Source organism: Amphibalanus amphitrite, unplaced genomic scaffold (assembly GCF_019059575.1).
Source record: "Amphibalanus amphitrite isolate SeventyFive unplaced genomic scaffold, NRLGWU_Aamphi_draft 001683F_arrow, whole genome shotgun sequence".
NCBI lineage: Eukaryota > Metazoa > Arthropoda > Thecostraca > Balanomorpha > Balanidae > Amphibalanus > Amphibalanus amphitrite.
Genome location: NW_024883176.1, coordinates 47,903 through 60,423, shown reverse-complemented (window position 1 = coordinate 60,423; position 12,521 = coordinate 47,903). Strand labels below are relative to the sequence as shown.

Below are 12,521 nucleotides of genomic sequence, written 5' to 3'. Positions count from 1 at the left end.
ATATGTGTTTGTATGTCTGTGTGTGTCTGTGTGTATACTGATGTGTGCACCGAGTGTTTATGTGTCCGTATTACATGAAATCATGATCTGAGAAGCTTTTACCAAAAATGCAGTCAAAAAACTTCACGAAAAGTAAATTCAGCTTGCCTGAAACGCAATTATTTTAGATGACCTAGGTTGACCTTGACCCTGACCTTGACCTCTACACATCGTCGAACAGCATGTTCCATGATAGGTGGGAGGTAAGACTGGCAAAAAAGGCCGAAATCAAGGTGTCAAAAGCTCCCAAGGCCCATAGCCAACGCAAGATGTTGAGAATTGGTCATTTGGGTCATGACATGACCTGAAAAACAAGGTCATATCTCCGAAACCAAAAACCACAGAAACTTGAAATTTTCAGTGGACATCAAGAAAGGATAGAGGAGCAGTTATACGACAAATCAGGCTTTTAGCTTAAAAAATGTTGAGTGCAGAGCAGAAAGACTGCCTGACGGGGGGGGGGGGTGGCAACCACCCCATGTGCGGGCGAGGGTTAAGGAATTGTGAAGCTTGGCTAGAGGCGGACTTTGTTTTGTGTGATAAATGAATCAGGAATAACGAGCCATTTTCGCTCCCTGTTCGTGTGATTCGTGGTCGTTTACTCCGATCCAGCACGGCAGACCAAAGTGTTCATGTAATCGTCCCGTTCACTAAGAATTGCGTATCTGATCGTATGATTTCATTAACCGGAGGACCAAAAGAGTTCTTTGATGAATGTCTATTTCTGGATTACTCGTCACACACTGCACGTCAATCGAGTCGTACGACACCGGCGCCGTTGCGCCGGCGGAGCCGCGCCGTCGTCGTCGTTTCGTCGCGAACTGCCGAGCCGGCCGGCGGCGGCCGGCCCGGCGCGTTGGGGCCGGTCAGCACACATATGTGCTCCAGATGACCCCCCAGGCCCTGTAGACGACCACGTGGACGGCGGGGCTCGGCCGTGCCCGCCGCGCGCTGCCGTCGCTGTGCGGCACGGTACGTGTTCGTGTGATTCGTGGTCGTTTACTCCGATCCAGCACGGCAGACCAAAGTGTTCATGTAATCGTCCCGTTCACTAAGAATTGCGTATCTGATCGTATGATTTCATTAACCGGAGGACCAAAAGAGTTCTTTGATGAATGTCTATTTCTGGATTACTCGTCACACACTGCACGTCAATCGAGTCGTACGACACCGGCGCCGTTGCGCCGGCGGAGCCGCGCCGTCGTCGTCGTTTCGTCGCGAACTGCCGAGCCGGCCGGCGGCGGCCGGCCCGGCGCGTTGGGGCCGGTCAGCACACATATGTGCTCCAGATGACCCCCCAGGCCCTGTAGACGACCACGTGGACGGCGGGGCTCGGCCGTGCCCGCCGCGCGCTGCCGTCGCTGTGCGGCACGGTACGTTTTCTCTCGAACATGGCCGGCCCGAATTTTCGCGTCGCTCGCGGAAATTCTAAACGTAAGAGAGAAAATATTAACGAAACAACAAACAGCTGCTCGCAAGCAGCGTCTCCGTCCGTATCGTACAGCAATAAACGAACGCTAAAGCTAAGGCTGTAAACTACATCGGTTGCGCCGCGCGTCGGTCCCAATCTAAGGCTGCTACACTCTAAGGCCCTAAACTGCTAATCGCACAGACCGACCGGCCGAATGACCCGGGAGGGGCACTATGACAGTGTGAACGCGTAGCACTGTCGAACGGCTCACAGCTGTTAGCTAATGGCTAATCACCAAACAAATGACAATTGACACAAGCGACAGCGCACAGAATGAGCGGCTCATTCTCACACACGCACACGTCAACCTAACACGAATGACAGACGCAGTTAACACTCACACATGTCCGGACTCCGACGCTGCTCGGCAGCGGCACACGGTGGTCGTAAAAGGCTCACTAGTCGCCCCACTCACTCACACATTATCCCTCTGAGTCCATTTACTGTCCGTCACCATCGCACTCGAGACGGCAGAGTCGAGAGACCGGCCGCCTATAGCGTCCAGTGGCGGTGGCCACTTCAACCACCCGCACTCGGCCGTCGGCGCCAGGGAACACGTTCACCACTCGCCCCACAGGCCAGTGTCCGCGGGGCAGATTGTCGTCTGTTACCAGCACTAGCTCCCCGAGCTGCACGTCAGCCGTGGCTGCGCGCCATTTCACCCGCGTGGTGAGCGTCGGGAGGTATTCCCGTCGCCAGCGCCGCCAGATGTGGTCGATTAACACCTGGGTGTGCTTCCAGCGCCGTCGGCCGCACAGGTCACCGTCGACGAACATGCCGGGCGGCAGCTGGGGAGACGCGCGCCCGATCAGGAAGTGATTGGGGGTGAGCGGCTGGTAGTCGTCGGGGTCGGTGCTGATGTAGGTCAGCGGACGGCCGTTCAGGAGCCCTTCCACCTCGGTGACGACCGTTCGAAGCGTCTCATCGTCCACGGCACGGTCTCCCAGCACAGTCGTCAGTGCGCGTTTGGCTGACCTGACCAGTCGCTCAAACACGCCACCGAAGTGCGGTGCTCCTGGTGGGTTGAACCGCCACTCAACCCCTTCTTGAGACAGAGTGTCCGCTATCTTTGTCTGGTTCCACTGTTGCAGTGCCTGCCGCATTTCCCGCTCACCAGCACGGAAGTTTGTGCCATTGTCCGAGCACACGAGGCTGACGTTGCCCCGTCTCGCCATCATTCGTCGCATGGCCATGATGAACGAGTCGGTGTCCAGTGAGTGCGCCAGTTCGATATGGACTGCTCGGGTAGACAGGCAGGTGAACAGGCAGCCATATCTCTTTTCTCGTTTGCGATGTTTCTTCACCGTCAGGGGGCCGAAGAAATCCACTCCTACACGAGCGAAGACCGGGGCCGGCTCGCCCACTCGGAAGGCTGGTAGGTCACCCATCAGCGGCGGTGCTGGCCGGGCTGAGCGTTTCCGGCACAGCATGCAGGCACGTGTGTACCGCTTCACTGCAGCTCTGCCACAGATGACCCAGAACTGCTGCCGCAGGTGAGTCAGCACGTGTTCAGCACCGGAATGGGCGAGCTTCTTGTGTCGGTCGGTGATGATCAGCCGAGTGATGTCTCCGCGTGCAGGTAGTATCACCTGGTGCTTGACCTCGAAGTCCATCTGGGCGTGTCGGAGCCGGCCCCCCACTCTTAGTAGGCCGGTCGAGTCCAGGAAGGGGGTCAGCTGGTGCAGGCGGCTGTTCGATGGAAGCCGCCTTCCGTGCTGGAGAGCTGCGATTTCATCGGCGAACTGCTCGGCCTGTGCGCTGAGCAGCCAGACGCGCTCAGCCTCCCTCAGCTCCTCCGCAGTCAGCGGTCCCGTCCGCCGATCAGCAGTCGCTCGGCTGCGGCCGTTGTGAGCGAAGCGGCGCACCCACGCTGTCACACGCAGCAGCCTGAGCCACGATGAGAACCGGCTGGGGTTTATGACCGGCTCCGTTGCCCCGGTGGCGCAGGCTGTTACCCTCATTTCGGCCGTTTCCTCGTCTCTCGGGCGCTCTGTCGGGCGGGGCGGCGCGGCGGGCCAGTCCTGGGGACGGCGCCACAGGAAGGCGGGACCTTGAACCCACACTCCGCCGGGTGCCAGCTCCGCCACCGAGCAGCCTCGGCTGCATATGTCCGCGGGGTTCAGTGGCCCTGGCACGTGTCGCCATTGAGTCACATCCGAGGCGTCCTGGATCTCGGCGATGCGGTTTGCGACGAAGGTGTTGAACCGCCTGCTCTCACTGTTGATCCACTGGAGCACGGTGGACGAGTCGCTCCAGAAGACGGTCTCGTGGATGGCCATATCTTGCTCGGCCTTGATGGTGTCAGCCACGCGGACCGCCATGACAGCGGCCTGCAGCTCCAGCCGAGGTATGCTGAGCTGTTTGATGGGCGCGACGCGCACCTTGGACATCACGAAGCTGCAGTGGCCGGTGCCGTCCTCGAGCTCGAACCGCAGGTACGCCACCACACCAAACGCATTCTCAGAGGCGTCGCCGAACACGTGCAGCTGACAGTTTATGGCTGCTCTGTCGTCAGGGCGATAACAGCGGCCCACTCGTACACAGTCCATGTCGTTCAGCTCCAGCTGCCAGCTGTGCCACTGAGCGAGGAGTTCACTGTCGCTGATGGCCTCGTCCCAGTCCCATCCGCCGAGCCAGATCTTTTGGATGAGACATTTGGCGCGGACAATGAACGGAGCCAACATGCCCAGCGGGTCGAACACTGCTGACGTGATGCTCAGGATGGAACGCTTGGTGTTCCCACTGTCGACCTTCTTGACCTTGAACCTGAATTGGTCATCCTGAGCGCACCAGTGAACGCCCAGCGTCTTCATCCATCTGTTCTCACCGGTCAGGTCAAGGTCGCGCGACTCCTCACACTTGTCCTCAGGCGGCACGTCCTTCAGCACCACGTCTGACGTGCTCGTCCATTTTGTCAGGTGGAAGCCGCCGGCGCTCAGCAGAGAGTTGAGCGAGTTGACCAGCTCCCGTCCCTCTCTCTCGGTGTCGACGGAGTCCAGGTAGTCGTCCATGTAGAAGCGGCTGACGATCTTGTCGGCCGCCCGAGGGTGTTTGTCTCTGCCGTCTTCTGCGCACCGTCGCAGCACGTAGGTGGCCGTGCTTGGTGATGACTTTGCACCAAAGATGACCACGTTCATTTGATACGTCTCTGGCTCCTTCGTCATGTCCATATCACGCCAGAGAAACTGCTGTGCCTGTCGGTCCTCAGCACGGACGGCTATCTGGTGAAACATCTGTTTCACATCAGACGCGATCGGCACGCGGCCCTGTCGGAACCTCATGAGCACACCGGCGAGTGAGTTCAGATTGTTGGGTCCAGTGATGAGATTGTCGTTCAGTGACGTGCCACCACACCTCGCCGCCGCGTCGAACACGACACGCACCTTCCCTGGCTTGTTCGGGTTTTGAACGGCGTGGTGGGGCAGATACCACGTCCGCCCGTGCGTGCGCTGCTCTCCGCTGACCTTGCTGGCGTGACCTTGGGTGATGTAGTCGTTCATCGTGTCTCGATACGACCGACAGAGGTCAGGGTCTCGGTCCAGGCGTCTCTCCACCGCCTTCAGACGCGTAAGAGCAGTCTGACGGTTGTCTGGGAGTTGCACCTCGTCATCACGCCACAGGAGACCGGTCTCGTATCGGTCGCCGGTCTGTCTCGTGACGCTCTCCAGAATGGACATGGCTCTCTGATCTGCTTTCGAGTGCAGTTGTGCACTCTCGTACTTTGTACCGAAAGCCTCGGTCGTCCAGAACAGCTTTACTTGATTCTGAAGTTCGATGAGCACACTCCTCTCGTCACTGACCCGTACATGGTGCACAGCGTGTTCATCTTGTTCATACATGGAACGCCCCGGCACTCGCCCGGTCACTGACCATCCCAGCAGGGTTTTTACCGCGCACGGCGTCCCCGGCGGCCCTTCAATCACTTCCCGTGGCACAATTAGTTCGATGGCGTCCGTCCCCAGGAGCACCTCCACCGGGTCGCGGGTGGCGCTGGGGAGATCCAGGTCGGCCAGGTGCGGCCATTCCTCCTTTGCCACCGTGCAGTCCATGACCTTGGCTGACACGTTTAACGTCGGCGTCGTTTGGGCGTTTTGTATGCAGTGCGCCTTGCCGTCGCCTCCCACAGCCTCAACAGCAAAGGATACGCGCCGTGACTGCATCGTTTGGTTCCCGTTCAGAGTGCTCAGCAACAATTTGCCCGCGGGCCCCGAGATGCCGAGCCGGTCACACAGGCCGTCGGTGACCAGTGTGACCTGGCTTCCTAAGTCCAATAGCGCGTTTGTGGTGCGGCTACCTGCCGGACCATTCACGGTGATGGGTACCACCTGCAGCAGAATATGACCGCGAGGTTCGACCGACGCTGTGCCGACGTGTTTGGTGGATGACGGCGTGCCACCAGCGTTATCACTCCGTGGAAACACTCGTCTGCCGTTGTGCAACAGCGCGTGATGACGCCTGCTGCAGTGCTCCGCGTCACATCGTGCATCACTGGGACACGTAGCGCTGATGTGATCGCGGCCCAGGCAGTTGAAACACAGTCTGTTTCTGCCGACAAACTCTGCCCTTTCACTCACAGTCAATGCGAGAAATTTGTCACAGCGCTGGAGCTGGTGTGTTTGCTGACACATGGCACAGCCGGCGCTGTTCCCGTCCGCTGATGGTTTTATGGCCGCCGTCCTCCCCCGCTTTACAGCCGCCGGCGTGGGCCGCGCCGACGTGGTGGTAAACACGCGTCTCGGGCGGCACTCAGCGTCATTAGCCTCGACCTTCGGCAGCTGCTTGGTGGTCACGTTCAAGGCCAACCGACCAGCTGACACATGACGGCGAAGCCATTCGTCGAGATCGACGAGCGTCGGACGAGTGATGCCGTTTTCCACCATGTGCTCGCCCCACCTCCAGGCGAGGGAGGCTGGTAGCTTCCCAGTCACAGTGGTGACGTTCGTGGCGGCGGCAAGGTCGTGATCGTAGTGTAAACACTGTAAGACGCTCACCGCGGTGTGGAGCTCACGAGACAGCTCTGTGAGCGCTGACAGGTCACCGTCTTTCACTGGCCGCGCTGTGAGCAGTCTCTTCATCGTGGCGTGTATCACACGGGACGGGTCACCAAACTCTCGTTCCAGCTCACCCAGGGCGGTGCTGTAGAGACTGGCGTCGCAGAGCATGCCGCGCACAGACTCTCTCGCCGGCCCCGTCAGGTGAGTCTGCAGATAGGTCAGCCGTTCTACGTCGGTGAGGTCGGCGCGGTCGTGTACCAGAGCTTTGAAGAGGGCTATCCACCGCGGCCACTCGATGGCAGAGCCGCCGAACTTCTCCAGCGTGATGCGCGGCAGATGTGGGACCGCTCTGGTGTCGTCACGGGACGGGTGCTGCAGCCGCACCGCAGGTGGAGGCAGGGTGCCGACAGGAGCCGTATCCACTGGCGGCACATGCAGCTGAGACTGAGCCAGCCACTGTCGGGTGCGCGTGGTTGACTCGTCCGTCTGTCGAGACACGTCCACCAGTGCCGGTGGCTCAGTTGCAACCACCGGAAGACCAGCGACGGATGGTGCAGCGGAAGAACGAGGGTGCTCCGAACCCCGCTCCTCCTGCTCCAGCAGCTCCAGCTCCAGCTGACGGTATTCAGCTTCATCCTTCGCCGCCTGAGCTTGCAGCGCTGCCTGCGCCTCCGCCTGCTCCGCCTGCCGCCGGGACTGCTCTGCCTGCGCCTCCGCCTGTTGTCGGGCCTGCTCCGCCTGTCGTCGGGCCTGCTCCGCGTCCGCCTCCGCCAGACGCCGGGCCAGCTCAGCCTTGGCGGCGGCAGCGCGCTGGGCCTGTTCCGCCTGGAGCTGGCTAAGTGCAGCCCGGCGGCGGGCTTCACTGAGACCGGAGGACGCCGTGCTGAAGCTCGCCTCGCTCCTCGTGTGATACGAGCTTCGGCGGCTTTGATGTGATTTCGCATCACTGCCATGTCGTGACCGCTTGTCAGACATTGTACTCACAGTTCACAACACCGCGTCGTCACTGTAAATCCATCACACTAGTTCACTGATATCCGGCCCGGAGGACCAGAATGTTCGTGTGATTCGTGGTCGTTTACTCCGATCCAGCACGGCAGACCAAAGTGTTCATGTAATCGTCCCGTTCACTAAGAATTGCGTATCTGATCGTATGATTTCATTTACCGGAGGACCAAAAGAGTTCTTTGATGAATGTCTATTTCTGGATTACTCGTCACACACTGCACGTCAATCGAGTCGTACGACACCGGCGCCGTTGCGCCGGCGGAGCCGCGCCGTCGTCGTCGTTTCGTCGCGAACTGCCGAGCCGGCCGGCGGCGGCCGGCCCGGCGCGTTGGGGCCGGTCAGCACACATATGTGCTCCAGATGACCCCCCAGGCCCTGTAGACGACCACGTGGACGGCGGGGCTCGGCCGTGCCCGCCGCGCGCTGCCGTCGCTGTGCGGCACGGTACGTTTTCTCTCGAACACTCCCAATTCTGCAATAAGTGAATGAACAGTTTTGACAAAATACTAAGACGTGAGTCCTGCCATAATTTACTATTATAGAATGTCTGGTTGCAATTAACTTTTTATAGGGTAAGCCTATAGGTAAATGAGCTTGTAATAGGTTTATGGTTCCTAAATTTAAATCGCAACAAACATTGCTGAAAAGCCGCAGGCATTATATGCAGTCTATTGTCAGAAGGAAATCGTTACGCTATTAGATACCGTAAAAGAAAGCGAACTGGGCCATCGAGTGCCCGACTAGCCTCCTTTGTTTCCCGGTCACTAACCTAGTTAGTTACGGTCAATCGCCCAATCCGCTTACACCTCCCTTCCTCAACGAGCGACAGCTCGGAGGTCGGTAAATCTGGGGCGTTGGCCAGGCGCGGGTATCGCCCCTTCTCCCACTACCGTCCTGTGAGGCGTCCCTCTCCAGCCTCCAGCGGGCTAGAGAGTGCCGTGGTGGTCAAACACCCCCACAACTTCCCACAATTGAGTTTTCCAGCCAATGAGCTTCGACCTTTTCCGCTTAAACTCCTGTCAAAACGTCAGCGTATTCAAACGGTTCCTCTTCCTACTCCTCTCACTGCTGTGTGATTCACATCACTTGAGAAATCTCTTTGTGACTTCGTCACCTGCCATCAACATTCACCACATGACTGGCCAATAACCCCCACCAGTCCTTCGCCCCTCTATCGCTTCAACCCCCCCCCCCTCCCTAGTTGGCAGTCAAACATTCAAACTATTACCCTTCCCCCACTATCAACCATTTGACAGTAACCAAAATGTAAGAAATGTAAAAATCAAGTACTTCTTTGTTATCATGAGCTTTCCTCCTTTCCAAAAATATGCTGAGTCAAAATTATATTGTTTAAGCGTTTTCAAATATATCGGCCACAGGCCTATCAGTGAATTATCCAAATCAACAGTGAAATATTCTTTTTTGGATATTTCACTTTATGAAGGCCTGTGGCCGATATATTTGAAAACGCTAAAACAATATAATCTTGGCTCAGCATATTTTTGGAGAGGTGGAAAGGTCATGATAACAAAGAAGTACTTGATTTTTACATTCATAATGATCCTCCAACAGGCACTAAAACAGATAAAACGTAACAAAATGCAACTGAAATGTAGCCCTCCCTCTCCTCCCTGCCCCGTAACTCCAATCTTCACCCCTTTCCCGACCCCTCAACTATCCCACCCTCCCACCCTTCCCCAAGCTGCCAGCATCGTCAACCCCCTCCCCCCACCCCACATCGTCGACGGCGACGCGCGCGCATCGGAACTCCGACGGGTAACGATTTTCATCGACGGCCGTCGGCCCCAGTGTATTGTGACTCGTCGTAGCCTGGGGCCATGCCTGAGGTGGTGCCGCGGGCGGTGGTGGCGGCAGCCGTACGGCACCCGGGCGATCAATTGAGGTGTGGCCGGTAGTTGAGGTGGTGGTGACGCGGTGGAAGGTGGTGGAAGATTGTGGAAAGACGGTGACGGTGGACAGATAGTGTGGACAAAGTGGACAGAGTAGACGGCCGTAGTGGATAGGTCGTGGACGGAAGCGGTGAGAAGTGGTCCACGGGAAGTGAAAGAGAGTACACGGACGTTTAGAAAATACAGACAGAGCTGTAGTGGACATAGAGTGGACAAATATAGCGGACAGAGTGTGGACAAACACTGTGGGTTACGGTGGACGAGAGTGGCTGAAAGAGAGCGGTCAGCAGTGGTGTATAGTTGAGGACGTACCCGGTTCAAGCGGCGGGTACCGTGATCGTAGACAGTAGACGGTGGTTCTTCTAGAGCGTTCCCGAGAACGGGCGGTGCATAAGTCGGCCAAGCTGGCCCAACAACAAGCGTAGACGGTTCCAGAAAGCTCTAGAAGGAAGACGCGAAGGTTGGCCCAGAAACCAGCTGCCGGCGGATGCGGCGCAGTTCAGTGGAAAACTTGACAGCGAGTTTATCTGTTGAAGAGTCTCGCCAGCGTGTTTTGAAAACAAATACCTCCTGTGGACGTTTCCCAGGAGCTTGATATTACTGAAGATCTTCTGAGTAGTGTCAAGCAGCTTTAAATGCTATTTCTCCATCTGATGCCAGTCCATCACTGCTGGAATTTTCTTCACGTCAAAAGACAACAAAGCGAAATATTACCGTAACATTCTGGATGACTCGAGGCATCCTTGGACATTCTAGAAGTTCAGATCATCACTTCAAGTAGACGCTGTGTTAAGAGAGGCTAATGTAAGTCTCTGTTCATACACAACATCTTTCCTTTCCCATCTGTACCCTCCGCTTCGTCCCAATCTCCGTCCCGTCTTCATCTCCGCCGTCCAGCCTCTTCTTCTACACCGTCGTCAGCTAGTCCAGCACCTCCGCCATGTCTTCAGGGGACAGCCAGATCCCTCACACCCGCCTGGGCCTTCCCTCGCCCCCCGAGGGAAGCGGAAGACCCACTCTCCCACCAATCAGTCCCGCCGTGGCCCGAAGCTCCTCCGACGGGAGTCCTGCCGGAGATGTCACCGACGCGGGTCGGAGATCCCGAAGCTCCGCCGGATCCATTACCGCCGTGTCTGGAGCGGCGGGAGGAGCGGGATCGCCTTCGGGAATTCGCCGCACACCGTCCAGGTCTTCAGGCATCCAGCCTCCTCCTCGAAGCCCCCGACCCAGTACTGGTCAGGGAAGTCCTCCAAGACCTCATTCTGCTCGACGACCGTCACACATCAACTCTTCTCGGCGACCTAGTGTCACCCCTTCACGTCGAGGGAGTGTGGCGGTTTCACGACGTTCTAGCGTCTTCAGTCAAGGTGGCGGCCTACAACGTTCTAACTCGGGCCATCGTCCGTGGGAGCCTCGTGAACCACGGGAACCTCGACCCTGGTCCCCGCGAGCCTCCGTCACAGCCGAGCTGACTCCGGACCTTGAGGCAGCCATCGGTCGCGAGATTGGTCGTGAATGCCAGATCCTCTGGTGCTCGCCACACATGCACGCATGGTATGCTCTGGTCATCGTCCTTCCCATGCTGGTCGCACTCGGCGTCGGTATATGGGCTGGATACGAATGGCTTCAAGCCACCGCCGCAGCCGTGCTGGCGGTTTACATTCTCGTTTACGTGGCTGGACTGCTGAATTTCGTGATCTGTGGGAGGGATTGTCGACATCATGCCTTGAAGACCCGCTCGGCGGCTTACTGTGAGGCCCTGTTGACAGCGGTGGTTCCCGTGGCAGTGATGATAGCGCTGATCGTCTACATCAGTGTGGAGGCGGAATGAGGAGTTGAGGAGTTGTGGAGTGAAGAGTAAAGGTATAAAGGACCTGTGGAGTGAGAAGTTAAGAGTTTTAGAGTGATGGGTAAGGGAAAAGAAGTGAGGACTGAGGGAAAAGAAGTGGGGACAGAGGAGTAGTGAGTGAGGACTGAGTAAAAGGAGAGCGAGGACTGAGGAATGGCGAGGGAGGACTGATGAATGAACAGAGAGGATTGAGGAGTGGGAATTGAGGGGTGGAGAGTGAGTACTGAGGAGCAGTGGTGATTGAGGACTGAGGACTGTTCAGTAGGGACTGAGGAGTGGGAATTCTTGTAGAGAAGTGCGGAGGACTGTGCAACAGTCGGGGAGGACAGGCTTTTTTAGGAGTGATTTGTTTCGGAACGTGAAATGATGAAGGACTTGGCGTTGCGACGAAGAAATGTAGAGGGATGTTGAAGACAAGTGGTGGCAAAAGAAATGTGAGGAGTGGAATGACGGAGACAGTTGAAAACAGTGAAAAGACAGTGAAGGCTGGTGCTAACAGTAACCGGTGTCTATGCTGGAATCTAGTACGGACAGAACTGCTGAGCATTGGTGCAGTCAGAGACTGCTTATCTTTAACTCTGCTCAGCGATCCGCGGCTTAAAGGGAGACGGTTTTCCCTTGTAAAACCACGGCACAAAACGACGGGTCTTCTGACAAAAGGTCAGGCTAATGACATTCAAATGGCATTAACAGTGGTTAGCGACACGAATTGAACTAAATCCGCAGGACTCGTGTTTAAGCCACTGAAGCGCACTCGAGCTTGTTAACGTGGCATTAGCGTGGAACTAGCAGTGATGCCGTGTTTGCACAGAAGTGGTCAGTGATGTCTACATCAGTGGTCGAACAGTGATGAACACGTCAGTGACGTGCTCAGACCGATGTTCTCAGCTGATGTGGCGCTGGTAGAAGAAGATCTCGCATCACCATGTTGCCGAAGACGATGCTGAACACTTCCTTGGTGAAACCGAATAAGCGATGACATCACAAGGACACATGTAGGAGGAACATTTGTGTTGGTGCTGTGGTGACGTTACGGATAGTGATGTGATGTCGCGTCATACACATCAGCATTTTGACGTTGCTGAAGCGGCGAATGGCGAGGTCGCGTTACTGATAATTCTGCCGCACGGTATCAGTGAACGTTGAACAATCTGGCATTACCGCTATAACTGATGTGACGTCAGTTTTGATTATATGACGCCTTTTGTGACGTATGACGTCATCAAAGGACGCGTGGCGCGGTGATTGGT

The 12,521-nt window shown here is 56.8% G+C and overlaps 1 protein-coding gene across 1 annotated transcript; it reads right to left on the bottom strand.

The window, feature by feature from the left end:
- Positions 1-1,950: 1,950 nt before the first annotated feature.
- On the bottom strand, positions 1,951-7,479 carry LOC122374622. Its single transcript, XM_043353465.1, has one exon. The coding sequence runs from the start codon at positions 7,477-7,479 to the stop codon at positions 1,951-1,953; it is 5,529 nt and encodes a 1,842-aa protein (XP_043209400.1).
- Positions 7,480-12,521: the final 5,042 nt, after the last annotated feature.

Excerpts from the sequence above, each read along its gene's own strand:
- LOC122374622 (XM_043353465.1), bottom strand. The coding sequence starts at position 7,479 with ATGTCTGACAAGCGGTCACGACATGGCAGTGATGCGAAATCACATCAA.